Source organism: Notechis scutatus, chromosome 1 (assembly GCF_049901735.1).
Source record: "Notechis scutatus isolate UNSWTSFEM ecotype Mainland chromosome 1, rNotScu1.2, whole genome shotgun sequence".
NCBI lineage: Eukaryota > Metazoa > Chordata > Lepidosauria > Squamata > Elapidae > Notechis > Notechis scutatus.
Genome location: NC_142009.1, coordinates 255488594 through 255513668, shown reverse-complemented (window position 1 = coordinate 255513668; position 25075 = coordinate 255488594). Strand labels below are relative to the sequence as shown.

Genomic DNA, 25075 nt, shown 5'->3' with positions numbered 1-25075 from the left:
ATGATAATATTTTTATTAATTGTAAAATATTTTACCAGGCTACATTTGAATACCAGAAAACAAATGGGAAGATAAGAGTGGAAGATATTTAATATAAACCTGCCAGTTATTCAAGCTGATAAGCTGTGTGAAGAAAGAAACAGGTGTTAACCAAAACTTCACATTTAATAATTGTTAGATTGTGCTCCATGTGCTTGCCAGCCAAGCTGCATTAATAATACCTAAGTTTTTATTTCCTACTTGACACACCACCATGCTCTTCAAACCTTCCTGAGATTACATTCCTCTCCTAACCCTCTGAAATAGATTTGGCACAGCTGTGGACTCTGTGTTTCCAGCAATAAGCAGATATTGTTTAATAATATAATATATTGTTTGTATAATATAATGTCTATATTGTGACACGTTCCTGTCCTATTATACAAAGAAATTAGATGCAGCCCCATTTGCTAAGCTTTGGTTGATTTTGCTGATTTGATTACCTAGATGTCCCACTTCATAACTTAAAGGGGCATATTCTCTTAGCAAGAAGTATTCTGACAGTTTTGTTTTACTGCAGCAAGCTATGGGAATGTTAGGTGGTGTTTGCACTGCGCAACTGGGTCAGTCTATGCGTCAAAAAATGGAGTCAGACATGGAAATCCTAAAATTAATTGTAAACGTCTTGTAAAACCCTATTTTCTTTGCAAAGTGCATTGCTCTTGGAAAACCTGGAGATGGCGAATCTTGACTGGCTCCTTTTGGTTTCCATGGCACCCACTCTTCATTGACTTCACTGTAATGAGTCCGCCCAATTCCCCTAGAACGTTGATGGTGGAGGAAAGCTTCCTATTGCGCTCTCCGTGGTGCTGAAAACAATCTAGAGGACACTGTATTGACACGGCGCTATTGATGGTGCTGAAATCTCTGGGGGCAGGGAGGAACATTGAAGAGGACGTACAGTAGAGAAGAGTCACCCTTTGCGCTAAGTGTGATCCTCCCACATTGACTTTAATTTACTCTTTCCAGCCCTGAAGGAAGTAGCTGATGTATTGCACACAATAATGAAATGCTAGTGCTGTCTCTGTGCCAGAGTATGTAGCACAGTTATCAGGGATTCACCCAAACTGGTGTGAGGTGAGCACTGGTAAGGATTCTATGCATATGGGATTTATTGTCTTTGACGACTCTCTACCTCTATATACACAACCACAGCAAAATAATCCACACCAGATCAGGATTATATTTACATTAGACTTTCAATCAAAGCTCCTTCAAAGTACCAATGGTTTTGCTTGTCATTTTGCTAATGGATTCTTCATCTTTAAGAGGACCTTTTAGTTCAGTCTCACAACTTCTGTTCTTTTAAAAAACCCATGGGCTTCAGGTAGACACTCAATCTTCTCTTCTTTTTTTTTCTGGCTGTTTCTTTCCGCCTCACCCACAGATATCCATCTACAGTGTCTCTCTCCTCTCTCACACACACACTTTCTCTTACACACATTCACACACACAAACACCCGCACGAAGACTTTGACTCATCCTTTTATCTGGATGAACAACATTCTTTTATGGAAAAAAGTTTAATATGGAACCGATATGATCCATCTTCGAGGCTTGTAAGGGCATCCTTGTTAACCCGGTGAAAGACAGTTGAAATCTTTACAGGAATGGAGTCGGTAAAACAAAGGATTCTGAATCCTGGGAAGGAGAAACTGAAAAATCTTGCTGGGAAGTCACTCGGTCAGATCTATAGGTAAGGAATGTTGTGTGTATGTGTGTTTTTTTTTTCTTTAAAAAATGACACTAATGTGATGCTTAGTGAGGTTCTTATTTCCACTTCTTATTATAGAGGATAAATATTGTATTCAAGATCTATATCTAAAGCTATGTGTTTATTTTCATTGTGCTGCTTGGATATTGTTAATGAGGACTCTGAATTCAAAGGAAGGAAGGAAGGAAGGAAGGAAGGAAGGAAGGAAGGAAGGAAGGAAGGAAGGAAGGAAGGAAGGAAGGAAGGAAGGAAGGAAGGAAGGAAGGAAGGAAGGAAGGAAGGATGTTTTGGATATGTAACACTTTCTCCTAAACATACTTGTTTGTAAGAGGAGAAATTTAGTTTGAGTAAGAGATGTGTTCTTAGAACCCCAATCTTAAAAATCGGGTGATTCAATACTGAGATGCCAGATGTTATTCAGACAAATGTATATGGGAGAGGGGTAATTTATGCTTTGAAATGGAAAATAGTTTCTTTGAAAAAAGATAACAACTAATAGGAAATCCTTTTCCCCATCTTTTCTGTTCCTCTTCCCCCATAAAAGATGTAGAAATAAGAGTTTTGATCTTCAATGCTCAATCCCCCATGAACGATCTTTTTATATGAGAAAAAACATGGAGATCATAAATAATTGATAAATGAATGCCTTTTCTCTAGTTAATTTAAGCATACTCAAAAGAGAGACTAGGAAAAAGAATCACATCAAAGATCTGCATATCCTTTTTTGAGAAGCCTCTCTGTATGTGTGTACATAAAGAAATGCAAAGAAAAATGTCAGAAAAATAATGATGCATACATGTAAATCTATTTGCAGAGGAGGCCAATCTTTTGTAGCACAATTAATGATATCTATGACTATTAAACAAATCAATGCAATTTCAACACGAAGTCATATCGTTATGTGTGAATATACCTCATTATGGTCTTAATCTTTCCAGAGCAAAATATCTTTAAAAAAAAACTTCTTGATGGTCAAAATGGCGGGGTAAACCTGCAGCAAAAGGTCAGCTGTTAGCATTTAATCAGCAAAGCTTCCATTGCAGCAATTCTAACCTTTGTTACAACACTGAAAATACTCTTATTATCTATCCAGAGTTTCAGTGGTATAAAATCCAGGAGGCACGTAACAATTTCTGTGGGAGGTATCAGTCCAGGAGGGAAGTAGGGTCTCATCACACATTTATCACATCTGTAGCCAATTATTTAAGTTGCTTTAAATAACAAAAGAGAATAAGATGTATTTATATTAATTATTATTATTCCATTTTAATATTCTGCTGTCATCTTTAACAGGTGTGAGCTTTTATTTATACATTTTTAAATGGCAAACCTATACAAGCACGACTACCTTTCAATCATATGACACTATCCTGGGATATTTAATTTCATATTTGGAATAGAAACTATTCATCCTTGGAAAAGGAGATTCTTTCTTCCCTTAATTCTAATAAGGCTATCTCTCTTTTTTTAAACAGATTTTTGCTTTGCTTTCTCCCACAAGAACTCAACTGGGAGGGGTTTTATTTGTCAATGGGGGGAGACAATGAAAAAAACCCGAATATTGTCCGATATTGATGTTTAAATTAGAGTGGTTTATTTGATTATTGTGTTCTAGTACTGTAATCCAAGGCAGAATACTTTGTGAAATTCGATTTTTATCATAGATTCGGGATGGGGGGAGTCTTGCGCTAACTATTGGACTGCGAATCTTAGCTGAATAAAAAGCTGCAAAGGAAAACTCACAACTTCTACTCTGCCCATCTTCAGTGTTCTAATTCTCCCAGGCATTGTTGTTACTCTCTTATTCTGAATTATTAAAAGACACTGATGTCAGCCATAGAAGGTCAGCTGCACAAAACGAAAGATGGGTCGGGAGAAATGCTTCCATCAGATGTCTATGGTTTTCCTCTTCTTGAAAGGGTATTGTTTGCCTTTGTTGGGAAGATCACAAAAATTTTAAAAGGCACGCAATTTGAAAGGGTGTCAACTGTGTATTTGGGTCACTGCCATATATACAGAGTAATAAACTTTGCCTGTGAAAGCCAGAGAAATTTAAAAGCATCCATTTATTTTTAGTTTAGCACTAATATGGAAGTAAAACAATATCCAGCCTGCTTAAGGCTGCAATCCTATAAATACACCCTCACCTGGAGGAAGTCTCGCTCAACTCAAAGGGGTTTATTGGCAAGAAGACTCACTCAAAGGATGAAGCTTTTCTGATTAATAGACTGGATAGCTTTCTATCTTATTCTAATGGCAGACAGGGTAATTTGCAGAATAATGCCCCGCGCAAGATTTTCTCCAATGGAAAAGTGGCCGACAGCCATTTTGAGATCTGTGAAAGACAACCACACACCTGCCAATTGTCTAGATTAGCTCCCTCGCGAGTAAGATTCCCCACTGGAAATACCATTACCTAAACTTGCGTGCTTCCCTCTCTTGTTTGCCATGCAATTTATAGAATGATTGAAGCTGCAAGACCAAGTCTTCTTGGAGCTTGGTAACAAAGAGCATATCTGTAGCTGTGGAAGAAGTGGGTGCCCCTTAGCACCTCCCCTACAACGTGGAATAGTAAATTAGAATTATTATTTTTTTAAAAAGCCATTGACTGGTTTTCTTTGAAGTATATACAGTTAGACAGGTGTGATTCTGGGTTTTCTAATCTGATGGGAAAACTATGGAGTTAGCCTAGCTGTTGAGGATGGGACCAGTGGCTGTCCTGCTTCTCTAAGGCCCTTAATTTCTCCCTTGGAAATGCTACCAATTGTTTGGGAAATCTTAGCCAGGTTTAGCATTTTCATCCCACCCACTCCGATGTCCTTCAAGAAGTAGTAAAGAAAATCGGATTTATTTTAATCCCACCTCATTACATTTCTAGGATGTAGGGACTGATCGCTTATCCATCAAGTAGGAAAGTACTCTTTGTACATATTTGGAAGCCTTTAAAAAAAAACAAAACCCTAGAATTACCAATAGTGATCAGAACTATTTGGTTTTGCGTCAAGCTCTAAATCCACAGCACTTTTTTAACAACATATCCGCACCCAATTCAAAGAGAGTATTACAATCCCTCCCACCTCCTCCCGGTAAGCAAGTAGATCCCTTGACTGAGCTCTCTTCTCTGATTTGACAGAGTCCTAGAGAAAAAGCAGAAGCCCGAGGACAACATCGAGTTGACGGAAGATGGGAAACCCCTGGACTTGCCCGGGAAGAAAGCACCTTTGTGCGACTGCACCTGCTTCGGGTTACCTCGGCGATATATCATCGCCATCATGAGCGGACTGGGTTTCTGCATTTCCTTTGGAATCCGCTGTAACCTTGGAGTAGCCATTGTGGACATGGTCAACAACAGCACCATCCACCGAGGAGGGAAAATCATCAAAGAGGTGAGCGAGTTCCAGGAAGAATCCTGCCCTCTGCGCACAGAGAAATCAGGAATGATTCCCGACATCCATGTTGGGAAGCCAAGGCCCTACCTATCGCCCCTTAGGTTGTGGTTTGAATTATTCCCATGTTGGAGGAAAAGAGGCGGGTCCTTAGAACAAGATGCAAAGCATTACAAAGTAGAGGTCAAACAAGGATGTCTTCGGAATGGCGAGGGAAAGGGGTTTTTCTCTCTTCTTGCTCTTACTTCCCACCCCTTCTTCCCGCCCCTCTGCCGTTTCCCATAGCAGTGAGTGAGTTTTCCTCACATCAGTTGTCTTTTGTTGTTGATTTTCTTGTTCATGACAGCCTGGTCCCAGGTCCGAATTAAATAAACACTGACCATCCTCGTCGTTCTTTGTCCTCCCGAGGAGCTCCAAATACAGGAGTCCTCCCCTTTCTCTATTATTTTCACAAAGCCTCCCAGAGGACTGTTTGGACTTCACCCAAGATCGCCCCAATCTTAAGTAACTGTTGAGACCTCCATCTTCGCCCCCTGACACTCCACTAAGCCTGCAAATTCTACCGCAGAAGACCAAAATAAAGAAAACGAAAAAGTGAAAACGTCCCTCGAACTCAAGTCGGCTTCTGATGGCCTCGTGGACCCGGCGTTTTGGCCACAGTCCAAAGGCCCTTTCTCTTCTTCAAGGATAGCGATCCATTTTCCAAGCTTGGAATAGACTGCCTGGAATGGAATCGCAGGTGCTGAGTGAGAGGAGGGGAAAGAGCCGGAATTCCCAGGACTGTAGGCTAGAATACAAAAAGGCAACCGAATCATCTGGGAGAAGATAATGACAAATCGCCATTTCCGCCGTTGCCATTCAATCTGCACGGCCGGGTCCATGAAGCCATCAGGAGTCGAGCGCGATCCAAAGGAGACCTCAGTCTTCTCCCCTAAAATGAAAATTCAGCTCTTTCCCCCATTCAGGGAGTGTTGATTGAAGTTCCAGTGGTTAAAATGGTACTTCCATCGAGGTTTTGTGTGTGTGTGTGTATTCCGCAGGATTGCACCGCTTGTGGATTGAAAGGTAGACCGTATCCTTGTAAAAGGGGCGGCCTCGCTCTAGCAATCGCCACCACCACCACCACGCCATACTTACTTGAATTAGAGGCGCCCCAGGTGCTAAACCTGACGCCTGGATATCTTATGGACCTACCTCGCTCTAAAATCGATGTGGGACAAGGATGTACCTATTATCTCGGCCCATCTACTCTATCAGGTCGATAATAATGATTACGAAAACTCATTCACCTAAAAAAACGAAACATCGAAAAGGCCTGGAAAATGTTGGGAAATCTTAAAGATTTCTCGAGATACACACACACACACACACACACACACACACATAGAATCGGGGGCGGGGAGGGAACCTTTATTAAGATATGGTGAATTCCAGATAACCTACAGCAAGAGGTCCTTAACCTCAGAGCGTTGGGGTGGTAGAAGGAAAAGCCCAGGGATAGAGGTACAATCAAGGTACAATCTTGACCTCAAGCAAACATTTTCTCCAGGAAGGCAGGAATAATTATGTTGAGTATAAATATCTGAGATTCTCCAATGATCTCTCCCGATCCGTCAAGAAGAGAACCGAGTCGATAAATGGCAAGACAAGTCTCCGTCGTTTGGTTTTGGCTCAGGCCGAGCGATTGCTCAGCTGGTGTAACCTTGTGTGGTCTTTGCTTTCAGCGGAGGATCACAGCCGATTCGGTGTATATATATTGGTCTGTTGATCGGTCAGCCTAGTCAGAATTGGATGTGTCATAAAGACCCGTCTCTCCCCCCCCCACACACACACACCTCCCGGAAGGTTACCAAATAAATAAGTCAACAGACAGGAATCAATTACAATTATCACAGTCGCGGGGGCTCTTAGTATCCTATCCTGACGACTCTATTTCTGGTACAACCCGTCCATTAATAAAAAGAGACAAACGACTTGGGATATTTGTTCAAACATAGCAGAATAAAGGGACAACAGCTTATATGTGGTTACGGCAGACAGCCGCGGATAGTTCCGCGGAGGTGGATTCCCCGCCTCGCCCCGACCTCTCTTTAGAAATGCTTTGATTTAGCCCGTTGGTTGTTATTTTTCACCACCAACCCTCTTTCTCTCTTCCCTCTCTTTCCTTTTATCGCTTCGGAAGAAAGCGAAGTTCAACTGGGACCCAGAAACAGTTGGATTGATCCACGGCTCCTTCTTCTGGGGGTATATAATCACGCAGATCCCCGGGGGCTATATCTCATCCAGGCTGGCAGCTAACAGGTAAGCGCAGCAGCCAACATCTCTCTCTTCTCCGGGTGCGGTGTGGAAGTCAATGTAGTCTTGCTCACACTACACTGTGTGTGTGTGTGTGTGTGCGTGCGTTTTGGTGGTGGTGGTGGTGGCTAGCCAGCTCCCCCTCCTCGCCCCCGACGGGTGCGCAATCCCACAGGGTGCCAACTTGAGCTTATTTGCCGGTTCTGCTTTGCGCACAGGGGGCGGAGCAAAATGATTGCCTTAGAATCGCCGCGTTCCTTACGAGAAGAGAGAAGCAAACAAGTTGAGTTTTCATTTTTTCCTGAAGGACCATCGCTTCTCCCTGGCTGTACGCTGTTAAGAGCAACCAGGGAACCAGTACGAAACAAGGGCGGGACTTCTGCCCTCTGAATACTACTACTTCTACTTCTACTTCTACTTCTACTTCTACTACTACTACTACTACTACTACTACTACTACTACTACTACTAAAAAATTAATAACAATTAATAATAACAACAATAACAACAATAACTAACAACAATAACAATAACAATAACAATAACAATAACAATAACAATAATAAATTGCTCGGGCCAGTCGGCCACTGTTTTGAAATCCCCTCTTCTGTTGAACAATTAATTCAAAGGGCAGGAATTCCGTTCTTTGGTCTTTAATGTCGGCTGGCCAAAAGTACCATTTTATTCGATGGGATCGTTCCCAAGTAAGCTATATGCCAGTACGTTTCCACTTCTGAGCCCGTTAGTTTGGACGTTGGCTCTGCTTCAAGTCACTGGTCGGCCTTTAGTTTTGTTCTCGAAAGGTCACCGTTACGGTGTTCCCGCATTTTAATCCAGGGGTTCTCTGTGGCCCGTTCTCTAAGCCGCTCCACACCAACCACACACACACACACACACACACACACACACACAGAGAGAGAGAGAGAGAGAGAGGGCGGGACTTAAAATACCGCGGTATCGATCGTCTCTGGAGTGGCCAGCCCAGAATGGGCTGGCTTGGTTTTGATTAACAAAGCCTTGTTTTCAAACCATTAGGCTTTTGCTGCTCTTCTTAAATGTTGCTGCTATTACTATTATCCGAATACAGATGTATAATCCAAATATAAAATCTATTGTTGTGCTTCTAAAATGGCATATTATCGCTGCTTTTTGTAGCTGATTATCGAATAGGCTTTTATGTTTAACCCCTCTCTGCTTGTTGGACCATTTCACCTGTCTCTCTACCTGGATTTTCTCTTGATCATAAGTTGCTTAGAGAGGGATGATTCTATTTTTATTTTATTTTTTTTAAATCACAGGTTATTACCCTAGTAGTAGATCTTTCTGACTATCACTGAGGCCGGCTCGAGTGTTTTTATTGTTAATTATCTCCGCTTTCAAAACAACAAGAACAAAAGAGACTCTCTTTCTCTCTCTCTCCCATTAAAAAGCAGCCACGGTATTATTTAGTGGCCAAGCGAAAAAGAGTGAATGGGCCGCTTTTCTGTACGAGCCAGGAGGAAGAGAAAGTGACTTCCGAGGGTTTTTGCAGAAAGAAAGGAAAGCGTGCAGATGGCGCGGGGGTCTTAAGGCTTCGTTTCTATGGTGTCTGGCAAGAGGTTTCAGGCACCCAGGGAGCGAAGCTACCTGTTAATTAGATCCTGCGAGGATTCTGGGCGCAGAACGTGCTCAGCCGCTGTCGAGCCGCGCTTGCCCGCTGCTCATTAAGGAAGGAAGGAAGGAAGGAAGTCAGAGGTCCTAGCGCCGCTCTTTCGCCAGCCTCAGTGCCCGCGGTAGAGGACGGCCAAGAGGGAGGGAGTCTCGAAAAGGCTCTGCCTTGAGGGACCGGGCTTTTCCTAAAGCAAAAGAAAGAAAGAAGTCTCCTCCCGTAAGACTGAAGGGCAGGCGGCCCTCTTGAGGCCCGGGAACTTCATTAACAAGGAAACCACTTCAACTTGCAAAGCGAAACCCGCCATTGTCAGCTGATCCTGTCGTGGTTTCCTTGACACCCACGCCCAGTGGTGTCTTTAACCGTTAAGCAGACTAAGCACTTGCTTAGGGCACCAGGCCCAAAGGGGGCACCACAAAGTTGAGAACATGGCTTCCTTTGTACAGTATGTACGAAGGAGGGAGGGGGGCGCCAAGATTGGTCAGTGCTTAGGGGCACCAGTGAGCCTTAATCCGCCGCTGCCCACGCCGAAGCTTCGCCAGCTGCATTTTACCCCTTTCGTGGGTACGTCTACTAAGGTCATACACTCGGGTGGGAGGTTTCATACGTGGCGTTATCACGACGCCCTGACTCACAGACCGAACTCGTGATGAATTCATCCTTCACTACGTCGCGCCACCCTAGAAAATTGGGTAGGTGAAAAAAAAATCCTAAACAAGCAAAACTTGTAGGGAAGCGTGCTACGAGAACACATTCTAAGTGGTGCAAATTGTTAATTGGAAAGAGGAAAACACGATGGGTTGAAGGAGCGTGGCGAAGGAGGAGGTGTGACGAGGTAGAAACGGACGCACTGCGACGTACAGTGATAAATCAAAGATTATATACATACATACATACATACATACATACATACATACATACATACATACATACATACATACATATATAATAAATAAAAATATATATATTAGGGAGGCAGCAGGACTTTCTTGGTGTTTTCTTTGAAAATGTTTCACTTTCCATCCAGGAAGCTGCTTCAGTTCTTGGATAAGAAGCGAAACGTTTTTCGAAGAAAACATCAAGAAAGTCCAATTGCTTTTTGGAAAGGGGAAAAAAATACTTGGGAAAACCATGACCTGGATGATTGAGCCATGCAACGATAATGTTTTAGAGCAAATAATCTGTAATTTGTATCCGAAATCTGATGTAAGTGTGAATCTCCAAGTAACGATAAGGTTAATATATATACATACATATACATATATATACATACACACACACACACACGTGTGTATGTGTGTGTGTGTGTATGTATATATATATGCCTGCAAAGCAGAAGCCCATTTGTTCTTGCAAGCTATTCAGAAATTACAATGTAAGTTGTTTTGCTAAAGTGATCCAATGCTCCGACTGAATTTCTAAGACAGACGAACTTAAACATTGCAATTTCTTACGATGGAGAGAGACATATTATCTAAAATAACTCATTGGTGTCTTTCTAAGCGCGGGGGTGTCTGTGCTCATAGCTCGAGCCCCTTATTTTGGCAAGAAAACACCAGGATGGCCGGACGAGCTTATCTACGGGAAATTTTGATTTGAGAATAGCATTCTTCTCTATTAATTTCCCCGACGAGAGCCATCACTCAGCAGCCTGTGCCTTCCACATTGAGAACGATACTGTATTCAAAAGACAAGCGTGTGTCTGGTGAATTTATCTATGGTTTAATTAGGTTCCCAGATCTGAGCTATTTCCCAATACCATAGTGTACACAATAAAAAAGAAAGAAAGAAAGCTTCCGGGTATTTTTTTTTTTTTTTTTTTGCAGTTCAGACATAATAGCATCGCCTGTCACTGAACCAACATTCTTGGTTAATCGGTGCTGAAGTCTATTTCGCCGTCGAAATGAGGTTTCCCTCCACCGTCTGTTTGCTAAGGAGAACACCTTATTTGCCGCCCTCCCTCGTTGGGAAGCTGGGCGGGGAAAACGCTCGTCCTATTGGTGGGTTCTCCAATTGGATGGTCCCTTCGCTCCTCTGAGGAGGAATTAAAACTTTGGGGGCCAAGCCTGCGTGATTGGCACGCGATCAGGGATGGAGCGCTTCCTTGGCTGCCTTTTGGTGGCGCAGTACGGACGTGGGGAGGGGAGAGAAAAGGAGCTGCCCAGCAGTCCTGCTAAGACGCTGAGGGTAGCTGAGAATCGCATCGTATCGACGTTCCTCCTGGCCGCAGCAGTATATGTGTATGTTTCTAGGAAGGGCTTTCAATCGACCGTGTTCTCGCCTGGTTCAGGAAAGCTTAAAGCGGGGAGAGCCCCGGTGGCCTGTTTTTTTGTTTTTTGTTTTCCTTTAATGTGTAATTCTCCTCTTTCGTTTAAATCTTCAGCGGGGGGATGGAAGAGCAGCATTGGGCCTGATGGAAACTTGTCCACAGGCCCCACGAGCATAGGGGGCCGTACTAATCTGTGTATGTTGTTAACCTTTCAATGCACTTTGTATCATATAAATACAACAACTGTATGGCTTCGTTGTTGTAAGGGCCCCAGTACGCTGCTTTGCCCAGGGCCCATAATGCTGTTAAGAGGGCCCTGAAGAGCAGTAGTAATAACAGCATCTGCCGACTGAGTAGGCAGCTGTAGGCAAGAGGTCAGTACTCTTAAAGTGGCAGCAAGCTTGGGTATCCAGCTTCTGCTTTTCTCTGCTCTTTCAGTGAATAGCAATAGCACTTAGACTTATATACCGCTTTATAGCCCTCCCTAGGCGGTTTACAGAGTCAGCATATTTCCCTCAATGATCTGGGTCCTCATTTTACCCACCTCGGAAGGTTGGAAGGCTGAGTCAACCTTGAACCTGGGGAGATTTGATCTGCCAAATTGCAGTAGGAGTAGCTTGCAGTACTGCACTCGAACCACTGCGCCACCGAGGCTCTGAATGGGACCCTTTGTAAGGAAAAGAGCTGATACAAGCAGCCCTCAACTTGTGCTCACAATTGAGCCCCCAAGTGGGAAATTTGTTTAGTTTTGCCCCTGTTTTGCCCCTTTTCTTGCCACGTTTCTTAAGTGAATGACTGCAGTTGTTAAATTACTAACACAGTCGTTGAGCGAATCTGGTTTTCCTCCTTGACTTTGCTTGTCAGAAGGTGACAACTCCGGAGACACTGCAACCGTCTGTGCATCAGTTGTCAAGCATCCAAATGTAAATCACGTGATCAAGGGGATGCTGCCATGGTCGTAAGTGTGAAAAATGGTCATCAGTCACCTTTTAAAGTCCTGTTGTAACTTTGAATGGTTGCTAAGCCACAGACTACCTGTAGTTGGTAGAGAGGACCATCCTTTTAAACAGTAGGAACTTCGTACAGGTAGTCCTTGACTTACCATGGTTCATTGAGTGACCAATATTACAACAGTGCTGGAAAAAAATGGACTGATGACCATTTTTCACACTTGCAGCCAACCGTGGCCGCATCCCTTTGGTCACATGGTCAAATTAACTTGGGAATTAGTTTATATTTATGAGAGTTGCAGTGTCCCAGGGTCATGTGATCAGCTTATGTGACCTTCTGACAAGCAAAGTCAATAGGAGAAACCAGATTTGCTTTAACTAACTTTCTCTCCCCCAAATCCCCCCCCGGTCCCCCTTCCCCCAGTTGGGGTGCGGGGAAGATCACCAGCCCTACAGATAATACAGATACAGATAATCAGAGTTGGAAGGGATCTTGTAGGTCATCTAGTCCAACCCCCCACCCAAGCGGGAGACCCTACACCATTTCTGACAAATGGCAGTCCAATCTCTTCTTGAAGGTCTCAAGTGATGGTGCTCCCACAACTTCCAAGGGCAAGCTGTTCCATTGGTTGATTGTTTTCACTGTCAGAAAGTTTCTCCTTATTTCCAGGTTAAATCTCTCCTTGTTCAGTTTCCATCCATTATTCCTTGTCTGGCCTACAGGCGCTTTAGAAAATAGTTTGACCCCTTCCTCCCTGTGGCAGCCCTCAAATATTGGAAGACCGCTATCATGTCTCCCCTGGTCCTTCTCTTTACTAGACTATCTAAGCCCAGTTCCTGCAACTGTTCATTGTGTGTTTTAGCCTCCAGTCCCCTAATCATCCTGGTTGCTCTTCTCTGTACTTTTTCTAGAGACTCAACATCTTTTTTATAATGTGGTGACCAAAACTGGATGCAGTACTCTAGGTGTGGTCTTACTAAGGCTTTATAGAGTGGTATTAATACTTCTCTTGATCTTGATTGTATCCCTCTGTTAATACAATTTGGGATTGCATTAGCTTTTTTGGCTGCTGCTGCACACTGCTGGCTCATATTTAGCTGGTTGTCCACTAAGACTCCAAGATCCCTCTCACAGTTACTGCTATTGAGCCTGGTTTCACCCAGTCTATATGTGTACTTTTGGTTTTTCTTGCCTAAGTGTAGGACTTTACTTTTCTCTATATTGAATTTCATTTTATTAGATACAGCCCAGTGTTCTAGTCTGCCAAGATCCATCTGGATCTTGAGCCTATCTTCTTGGGTGTTAGCTATTCCTGCCAGCTTAGTATCATCTGCAGATTTGGTAAGTTCCCCTTCTATTCCCTCATCTAAGTCATTAATGAAGATATTGAAGAGTACTGGACCTAAGATGGAACCTTGTGGCACCCCACTGCTTACTTCCCTCCATGTAGACTTAGACCCATTAAGGACTACTCGTTGAGTACGGTTTGCCAGCCAGTTGCGAATCCATCTAGTGGTGGTGCTATCTACTCCACTTTTTTCTAGCTTACTAAGAAGTAGGTTGTGGTCTACTTTATCAAATGCCTTGCTGAAATCTAAATATATTATGTCCATAGTATTTTGCTGGTCTACTAATTTAGTCACTATATTGAAAAATGAAATAAGATTGGTTTGGCATGATCTGTTTTTAACAAACCCATGCTGACTGCTAGCTATTACTTTACTTGTTTCTAGATGTTGGCAGATCTGTTTTTTTATTATCTTTTCCAGTATCTTCCCGGGTATTGATGTTAGGCTGATTGGTCTATAGTTTCCTAGGTCTGTTTCCCCCCCACCCCCCGCGCTTTTTTTTTTGAAGATGGGAACCACATCAGCTCTTTTCCAGTCCTCTGGTAGTTCCCTGGTGCTCCAGGATTTTTGAAAGATATGGTGCAGTGGTTCTGAGATGACCTCTGCCAGTTCCTTTAAAACTCTGGGATGTAATCCATCAGGCCCCGGTGATTTGTTTTCATCAAGATCAGACAGGTGTTCTCTTACTATTTTTTTGCTTATTTTAACTTTTATTTCTGGTCTGTCTTTTACAGTTTTGTTTTTGGTGGATTGAGCTATAGTTTCTTTTTGCATGAAGACAGATGCAAAGAATGAGTTAAGCAGTTCTGCTTTCTCTCTGTTGCCTGTTACTTCCTTGCCATCTTCTCTCTTTAGTGGACCGACTGTTTCCTTGATTTTTTTTCTTGTTATTTATATGTTGGAAGAAACTTTTTTTTTATTATCTTTGACTTTTGTTGCAAGTCTTTGTTCGTTCTGAGCCTTTGCTATCCTGACTTCGTTTTTGCAGATTCTGGCTATCTGCTGATATTCTGCCTTAGTTGTATGTCCTTCTTTCCATTTTTTGTACTTGTCCTTTTTTCCTTTCAATTTGCCAAAGAGATCTTTGTGTAGCCATGCTGGTTTCTTCTTGGATTTCTTGTTTTTCTTTCTCAGTGGTATTGTGCTGGTCTGGGCTTCTATGATCATACTTTTTAGAGTTTCCCAAGATTCTTGAGTTGTTTTCCCCTTTAGGATTTTCATCCATGGAATCTTTTCCAAGGTCTCTCTGAGTTTATTGAAATCAGCTCTTTTAAAATCCAAGACTCTGGTGTCATTATGTTCTGTTGCTTGTGTTTGTGTTATGTTGAATTCTAGTATGACATGGTCACTCTCACCCAAGGTTCCTGCCCTAGACATGATGACTTGGTAACTTTCTCCTGCTTTAAATCCTTCCATTGAGAATGAGTGAGAACAACCAACCAATGGGACAGCTTTTGCCTTCAGAAGTTGTGGGAGCTTCATCACTGGAGGCTTTCAAGAAGAGATGGGACTGCCACCTGTCAGAAATGGTGTAGGGTCTCCTGCTTGGTCAGGGGATTGGACTAGATGACCTCCAAGGTCCCTTCCAACTCTGTTAATCTGAATCTGAATCTATCTAAACTCATTACTAACTGAACAACTGTAATGGTTTACTTAACAGGTCTGGGAAGAAAGATCATAAAATGGGGGCCAAACTCACTTAAAATGAGTTTAAATGGTAAAGATTGTTTACCATTTTAGATTGTTGGGGGAAATAGGCTGACTTTGTAAAACGGCTTAGAGAGGGCTGTAAAGCGGTGCATAAATCTAAGTGCTATTGCTAAGTGCTATTGACAAATGTTCCACTTAGCAACATAAATTTTGGGCTCAATTATTATTATTATCAATTATTACAATTATTATAATTATTATAGTAAGTGGAGGAGTTCCTACACAGCAAAAATAGTGGCGTCATGGGGGCATTTTTCTGAGGTAGATGTGCAATGAACAAAGAACTGTAGGGACACCTTTACACTACAATGTGCAGTGTGCAAATACCAGAGACCTTCCCTGGGCAAGGCAGATGAGGCTGAAGTAGAGAAAGGATCTGCTTGGGAGGCAGCCGGGTAGCAGCTCTGTTTCAGACGAAGCCAGACTGTGGTGGCTATTTTCTTCCTCAGGCTGATTTCAAAAGAGCTCGTTTTCACGGCTAGAAAAACCGCCACAAGAGGGTTTTCAATTCTACTCTAATTGCAGCCTTTTTGGATAATGCCATGTTATTTACCCAACACAATGGGGTAAGATACATTCCGGAACCTGTCTGAGGATTTCTCTCTTATTAGCCCGTTCAGTCTCGGGGTTAATAGGAAAATAATGATAATTATGTCTTTGAGGGCAATAAAATCCTAGCAGAGTCATTCAAGGCACCTACAGTCTGTCATTGTTGGGCCAATGCGGCTCTTACATCAGCTTGGGCAGAATCAAAGCAGTTTTGTATCTTATGTAATTTTTTTTTTTAATGAGCACATCCAAGTGAAGAACATACACAATTTGGATGGGAGGTTTTTTTTTCTTCTTCTCATTGATCAGAAAAAGAGGATAAGCCTTTTATTTGTAAGGACTGCAAAATATTTAAATCCAGTGTCACTCAAGATCTCCGGCTCAGCACCATAATTCATAGATTTCCCAACTTACCTTTTTTAAACAATATAGTAGTTGATAGAAATTCAATAAAATGGACAATATCCAAAAAAGATAATAGCATCTAATTTTTTAAAAAATACAGTACTATGTAACAGGTTTGACTGAATTAAAAAAAATAGAAATCTATTATAGAAAGCTGAAAGTTATGTAAGCAAATTTCTCTTACAAAAATAAATACTTTATCACAATGGGCAGCTTTGATTAAAACCTGTTTAGATATGCAAATATTTAATCTATGATGCATAAATAAATCAGTTAAATCATTTGAAATCAATTATGCCATTAATGAGCTGCAGTGCCCTTGTTTCTCAGTTTTATTGAAAAGGGTTATATGGTGATTGTGATGGGAATTAAATATTATTCATGTATGAGTTATACATAGACGAGCATTTATGCTAGAACAGAATATTACAGAAGTAGTAGAAAATGTAAATGATCAGTTTAATTACGGACACTCATAGTAATCTTTAAAATTTAATAATGTCCATTCTTATTCTTATTAGGTTTTCATATTTTTATTTAATACTTATGTATTACTAGAAATAAGTCATGTCAATATGAAAACCTTGTATTTTTATATTAATGTTGTGCATGCAAAGGCATGTTGTTGGCGTGCCCAAATACATTTCTGTGGATTTCTGTTCAGACAGCTGATGAGTGAATAAATACATGAAAGCAATAGAGAGCAAATCACTGCATAGTAATGTGACACTTAGCTATGATTACATGTAGATTTAAAATTTGTTCATTGAGAATAATGTGGACAGAAACTGAAGACCTTCAAACTGGATGCATATTCTTCCAGTGCATGTTTTGCATTTAGATGCCAGGGAAATGCAATACTTATGTAAATATTATTACAAAAACAGTTTGTGACTGTAATGTGGGACCCCACATTTGGAAATTTATCTTTGCTAGATTAGCTTCCCTGCAGCCAGCACGCACAACCTCTGATCCAACAAATGTTCATTGTTTGTTGTTCATTGCTTTTTAAAAAGGATAATAAAAACAAAATTCTTACAAAGGAAGACAGGAAACAACAGGATCCCTCACCCACCCACCCCCAATCCAGGACCAGCATCTGCTTTTATGCTTCTTCACAATAATAAATACCTATGGATGGGCAGAGAAATAAATATATTAGCCAAAGACTCCATGATACTTAATGACATGTTATAAATATAAATAGCTACTTCCAAATTAAGACAATGATCATTGAATAGAAAATGTAGCTAAATGTAAGTATTTGACCTGTGAAGCATTGTCAAGTATTAAAATAACCACAGCAAATATAACTTCACATATCATATATGCTTATCGGGTGTGAGCCAAGAGTCACCGATCAGGGAAGGGATCTTGTGTCAATAGATAACATTGGTTGCCCCAGCCAGCAAACCCTATGAGGGTTACATTTATTTCCAAGTATCTCCAAGGTAGATAATCAGATAGTTAAGTATTTAAACTGACATCTGCAGCAAAGATAAATTTCTACCTCCCCTCATACATGGGTAAGGTGAAAAGGAGGCATAAAGGAATGTGTGTGGGTGATGCTGCTTTCCACACCACAATGGCATTTTTTTTAAATGTTGTTTTTGTTCCAAGGTGAAGGATGGCAAGTGCAAAATCAAATCTCCCACAGTCTCTTGCACTGATTGGCTGTCTGGAAGAATGAATAAATGATGATGGTCTTGGGCATCCGAATGTGGATAGCTTTAAAAGACACAAATCAATGCAGGATAATAAGGCTACTGGAAAACATATGTGTTATATCCAGCAGTTGAAGCAAGTTGCTCTCAAGTCAGTTATTGGAACATATAAGCAGGAGAACAGAATGTCTTGTCCTGCTTCTAGGTTTGCAATGAGAATTTTGGTGAAAATAGAATAGTGGATTTGATGAGGCATTGCTCCGATGCAACATGGCAGTTTTTAAATCTGAAATTTACTTAAGCTTGTCTGATCATTTAACACTATGATTCTGAGCATATGGAACTTTCATGTGGGAAAATAGCAATACTTTTGCATATGTGGGTTTATTTTAGAAAGGTCTTCAGCTTTTCCTATTTTGCTGATTCTAGTGCACATTCCTCAGCGATACATCTCTAGGCACACTGTGTCTGGCTAATATTTGCAACTGAATATGAAAACCATCTTGAATGTTTTGTGTTTCCTGTATCATCCTCTTCTTTTAACAACCCCATAAACCCTTTCCTTGGAGTGGGCAACTAAATGGAGCTGAGAATTTACTGGCCGGATGCCCTTCCTTTCACCAATGCAGAGTTATATTCAGCAGATATATTCTCATCATGACCAGAGAGATAAATATCTGCCTCTACCTAGGATCGAACTACCTAGGATCGAACTGGATTGTGAGGCGAGAGTTCCACCTCTAGGCCACTGCACCATTCTTTTGTGTTTCCTGTATGATACACAAAAACACTGTATTAAATCAGAGTTTGGAGGTAAAGAGGAAGGGATTCTATGGGGATTTTATGCATCCAGACATACAGCTCACAATTCTGTTATGTTTCTGTCCTATCGGCTGATTTGTAGTCTGTGCTGAACAGATTAAAAAATCTTGGTTTGCTTGGCCTTGTAAAGGTAGGTCTGATGCATAGCACCGCTTGTTTTGGTATTCTTTAAGTTCCAAGGATTATACAATTTTCACTGTGTATCACAGGCTTATTTGGTAGCAGCACTTGGGCTTTAACATTGGTGTTATGGACTGACCCATCCCTGTAATTGCACTATACTCCCCCAGAGAGCTCACCACAGGCTTACAGCTTCCATATGTAAAAACAGACCGTTGGCCAGACCACATTCTTACTTGCTAGAGATTTCCAACCACGTTGATTCTTAATTCTAGTGAAGATATTGGGAATCAATTTTCATGCCAAACATGCGGTCTATTATTGAACCACAGGAAGGGGCTGATCCATGGTGTTCATGTGTAAATACTAGGGATTGGGGGAATCAACGAAAAGCATGGAGCAGCTGCTCCACAAATAACCAGAAAATGACAGCTAATACACAGTGTAATAAATAATGCACTTGACAGCTAGAGTGGGATTCACATGATTAAAGCTGGTCATTGTACTATCTTTTATTTAGTTTATTTTTATTTAATTAAAAAAAATACTCAGGAATCCATGCATTTTAAATCATGTATTGACATATTTAAATCACATTTCTCTCTCTCTCTCTTTCTCTCTTTCTCCCTCTCTCTCTGTCTCTCTCTCTCTCTCTGTATGTGTATGTATGTATGTATGTATGACAGGGAAAAAACACACACATAAATATATATAAGACTGGTGTTCTATAGCAATTCTTTTATATGCAGCCTCAGAACTGGTTTTAAGTCTATACTGATTCAAATTTACTTGTCACTCTTCAAATAAACAAAAAGAAATATTTCCCTGGGGATGTATTCTATGGCTTTTGAGAAATAGGTCCTGCTTCTGCATTAATGGGGCTTGTTTTCAAATCTATGTGCTGTAAAATAGAATAACAGTATATATGATGCCTAAATATCAAAGCTCTTTGAATGCCCAATACATCCTGAAAGTAACAACTATTTCATGTACTAATATGCCACAGTGTTGTCAAATTTAAGTATCTTTCCTGGAAAGTAGATTTATTGATAATCATGACACATACTTTTAAGGACAAATTTAGGGTATAATATTCTCATCTTAGATATCTTAGGATGCATGATCTATGGCAATCAATGTTTCGACTTCCAAGAGTGTTATTCTCAAAAGTTTTTCAGAGTTTTTCTTTTGTCCTGTACATTTACACATTTTATTATTATGCTTCAAATCCTAGAGCCAGAAATAAAATTACTATAACATGCTCTTTGTGAGAAAAAAATTAATTGAGATACGGGTTTCTCCACATGACATCTGAAAAGGATTTCCTTACAATCTAGACGCATTTATTACAAGGTGGAAAAAAAGCCATATAATTGGAGGAGCATCCACCCTGTATAAATGCATTAAGGCCTGATGAGAGTTTTTTTGTGCAGTTGCAAGAATATAATTTGATTCAGTTGCTACTTTCTGAATTCTTGAAAGGTTGCAAGCTGGAGACCAACCTTCCATTGATGAAATACTCACTAATCCTAATATTTTATTTCTGTAGTTTTTCTTGGCAGTTATTTGACTACTAAAAGCATATGTGTCTTCAAACATACATGTTCTGGTGAATACTGTAAGGTTTCTTTCTTTTCAATGATTTCCTATATAAAATAAATTTTGACAGACTTTCTAGCCTCTCTGATTGTATCATATAAGAAGACTAAACAAGGAAGCATTTTAGTATGTAAGATACATTTATCCATGTGATATGGATAAATGGAGTAACTATAAAGGAAAAAAACTATAAGGAAAAGGCGGAGGTCCACCAAATTTTCCTAGCAAAATCCCCAAGCATTCACATTTTAATATATGTTTTAGATTACAGCATTAAAAATGCTTTTAAATAAAATAAGTATTTTTTTTTGCTCCTCACTATTACAATCCCATATGAATGGATTTACCAGAATTTACAGTTTATGGAAAGAAGGGCTGCATTCCAGGTGAAAATTTCTAATAATAAAAGGTCTTTTGTATTATATGTTGTTTTAAGAGACTTTCCAGGTCATACCTGGAAGTCCCGCTCTTAACAGATATGTTATTTGGCACTGTGGACATTTCATATATCCAGTATTATGATTAGTTCCAGCCTCACCACCATGTTGGAGTAGGTCAGCCTTATTCAATTTTCAGCTACATGGCAAAGCTCATAACACATATTATATAGTTTGGGGAATTTTGACAATTGAGATCAGGATGGTGCCCAGACAGCTGGGCTAGGTGATTTTCAAGGCCATTTCAGTTCTGTTATTTTGAATTATTTTCCAGTCATTCACTTATACTGTGGAATGTAGGCTCAATTACATTGGTTCCTATGTTTATTCCCATGAACAGGCAAATCTCAGATCCAACATGGAGAAGTTAATGTGTGCTAGTGCTGAAATAATGCATATATATTGTTACCCTGTGATACTATGGCAGCCAATAAATTTAACAAGCAAACAAAATATTGTACACTGCAGACACTAGCAATTAGAGAGTGAGAAGATAAAGAATATTATAAAATTTGGGATTTATTTTATCAATGGTTAGACAAGAAAATAGAGAAGTAAATTATATTATAAAAAGGAATAGTATAACATGTAAGATAATATGATGTAATGATATTATATAACTGAACATAATGAAATGAATTGTATGTTCTCAGATTTGTTAAAACTTAGATTTGCTCAGTAAGAAATATGTGAATTTATAATTGAGTCTAATAATGATATAATAATAATACAATACAATATAATATGTATAGTTCACTTATGTAATATGAGTATAAGTTTGGAAGGGGAAGACTGTTGATATTATGACATTGCACAAAAGAAATTTACCAACCAACATGCTGTATTTTGGAAGATGGTTTTATGTTGATGTTTTATGTTTGTTAGTGTTTGTCTTTTAAAAAAAAAAAAAACTTTTACAAAAAACATATTGTACACTGCCCAGAGCCCCTCTCTAAGGAAAATGGGCAGTTAAGAAATAGGAATAGCTAGCTAGCTAGCTAGCTAGAGATAACAGAAATGATATAGATAGATAGATAGATAGATAGATAGATAGATAGATAGATAGATAGATAGATAGATAGATAGATAGATAGATAGATAGATAGATAGATAGATAGATAGATAGATAGATAGATAGATAGATAGATAGATAGATAGATAGATAGATAGATAGATAGATAGATAGATAGATAGATAGATAGATAGATGATAGATAGATAGATAGATGATAGATTAGAGATATAATTTTTTCTTACTTCAAAGAAAGGTAGTAAGTAAAGTTGGAGAAGGCTGTTGTAAAATTTCTGAAACTGGATTGTGATTCCTGTATTCACAAGCAAATTTGATGGGCAAGAGGGTTTGCATGCGCAAACCAGGATCTTTGCCAGAATATGCTCCCATTCTGCCTAGATAAGTATTTGTCCAGGCAGAGCAAGAACATTAATCTGATGGGGTAATGCTCAATCCATTTATCCCAGCCCCCATCTTCAATACTAATTGCATGCTCATTTGCCTCATTGCCTCTTTTGAATCCTTCCCTCCACCAGTCATGGATATAGAGGGATAAACTTCTGGAACCGCGTACAAGTGTTTGGTTGCACATGGTACACAACACTATGGTATGGAAGGAGTCAATAGGGAACCTGTCTTGATGAAAAAGAATACATTGTAGCTTGGAAACTTTCTATGGTATCTGGATAGAGAGGAAGGCAGGTTGTTCCTTCAAAGTGAGAGTTGGATATAGCTCTTTGAACAAATAATAAAGATGGCATTTTTCAGGAGAGGTTAAGCTTGGATGCTACAGCAAACTTTATTGCTGCTCTCCTTGAGCTTAGTGCTTTTATTGGGGGCACGTTAAAGTAGAGGTTGGGGCCATATACAATATCCATTTGGGTCATCAGAGTGGATGGGATAAAAAAATCTGGACTTTTTTTTTTAGAGTTTAAGAGGCTTTAAGGAGCAAAAATGATGCTTTAATAGCCTTGCAGAAATGACAATGTTCATTTCATATTTTAGAACTCCTGAATCCCCTTCTCAAAACATTTTTACTCTACTTGGCTTCTGAATAGTACAGTAACTGCTGTTATATAGTACATCCATCACCATTCCTGGCTGTACAAATTGGAATGCCAACCCACCCAGTCAATATTTATTGCACGTAATAAATAAAGTCAAGATGGGGAGGAATATCCAAAGGGTTGAAGACTTAACAACTTTATAAAGCAATCAGAAACCTCCACTGCACCATTTAAAATGAAATTAGGGCCAGATTATTGTTGGTAGATGAAATAAAAAGGTGAATTTTGAGCAGCTGAATTTTCTTCTTGCTGATATGTTCCCAACTATTAGTAGTCCTGTTTCTACTTTTGCTTTGTCATCATTTACACTCAGTTTGTAAGCTCTTACCAAAGCTAGCTTGTCCAAACAAGGCAGAAAGCCACAAACAAGTTTTGATAGTGATTTTGGTTTGCATACCAAAACCATTAGACTTGGACAACTCTGGCAGAACAAATTCCTACTCTGCTTGGATAAGCAAATAGGAGAATCTGGAACATGGATTTACAGGGTAATAACTGTATTTACCCACAGTAGGTAAAAGTTTGTCCTGTCCAGTCATTTCTGACTCTAGGGGGTGGTGCTCATCTCCTTTTCTTGGCCAACAGAGCCAACATTGTCTGAAGACATTTCCATGTTCAGGTGGCGAGCATGACAATATGCCAAGGTGCATGGAACACTACACCCACACTATAAGCAGGAACATTCAAGGCAGATGCTAGATGAGGAAATTCCGATCCAAGATGAATGTTGAAGAAGAAGTGAGAATAGTCTCAGAAGTGAAATACCAGCTTCAGAAATTGTACAAAACTATGCATCTTTTAAAGCCTTTAAAGTTCATTGTTTATTTCAAATGAAATTTGCAAGGTTCTCTTATTTTTAATTGAATATATAGTTTAAATTCAATTAAAAAATAAGATGTGTATTTTTTCTTGCCTAACCCCTATGTTTAAGAAGGCTGTTCTGCTATTATTATTGTTTCTGTGTAATTATAGCTACCATCTTAAATGTACATTGCTTTAATTTAAAATGTTTAAATTAAAAGTCTAAATTAAAAGTCTAAAATATAAAAAAAACATTCTTTGTAACTTTGAAGAATTATCATGATGGATGCTCAGAGTTTGTATTTATATCCTACTTACAAATAATGTTCAGAGCAGCTATACATTTTACAAAACAGGAGTATTAAAACAAACTCAATGAGTAGCAAAAGTTACAGGAGGGCTCTGTTATTCAGTTTAAGATCCCCTTTTCACTAGAAACCTCACTGGGTCATCTCAGATCATAAGATGGACAAAGGGCAGTAAGCAGTCTTAAGAATCCTTGAGAAGACTGTGAAATGTAATAATTAAAGAATACTATGAATCATGCAGTGAGTTGAATCCAGAGTTGGCTCTCGATTGATCAACTTTTATTTATTTATTTATTTATTTGATTTGCCAATTGTTTACAAGATAATAAGTATAAATGTATACATAGTTGTGAATACATGAAATGAGTACATATAAGAAAAATAAAAGAATAAGAGAAACAATAGGACAGGGACAGTAGGCACGTTGGTGCGCTTATGCACGCCCCCTACAGACCTCTTAGGAAAGGGGTGAGGTCAATAGTAGACAGTCTAAGGTTAAAGTTTTTGGGGTTTGGGGAAGAAACTACAGAGTCGGGTAGAGTATTCCAGACATTGACCACTCTATTGCTGAAGTCGTATTTCCTGCAATTAAGTTTGGTGCGGTTTACTTTGAGTTTGTATCTATTGTGTGCTCTTGTGTTGTTATGGTTGAAGCTGAAGTATTCATTGACAGGTAGGACATTGCAATGTATGATTTTATATACCATGCTTACTTCTTTCATTAAAGAGAATTGGAATCCTCTCGATGGAGAGAGGATATAGGTTGTGATTTTCACTGATTTTTCTGAAATGCTTGGTGTTCTCTGAGTGAGTTGTTTTCTTACAGCTGTTTCATTACCAAACTATTTAGATGAGCACAAACAAATTGCAGCAACCCTGGACACCAGGGAAAGGAAACCGATCATATACAACATCTTCCAATAAAATGGAT

At 39.8% G+C, this 25075-nt stretch overlaps 1 protein-coding gene across 1 annotated transcript in view; it reads left to right on the top strand.

Annotated features, from left to right (window-relative positions):
- The first annotated feature begins 794 nt into the window (after window positions 1-794).
- The window catches only part of SLC17A6 (solute carrier family 17 member 6), a 63960-nt gene continuing 39679 nt past the window's right edge, over window positions 795-25075 (top strand). Inside the window, exons 1-3 of the mRNA XM_026664624.2 lie at window positions 795-1735; window positions 4887-5139; window positions 7322-7440. Coding sequence (XP_026520409.2) covers window positions 1650-1735; window positions 4887-5139; window positions 7322-7440 — 458 coding nt within the window. The 5' untranslated portion in view covers window positions 795-1649. The remainder of the gene's footprint in view (window positions 1736-4886; window positions 5140-7321; window positions 7441-25075) is intronic.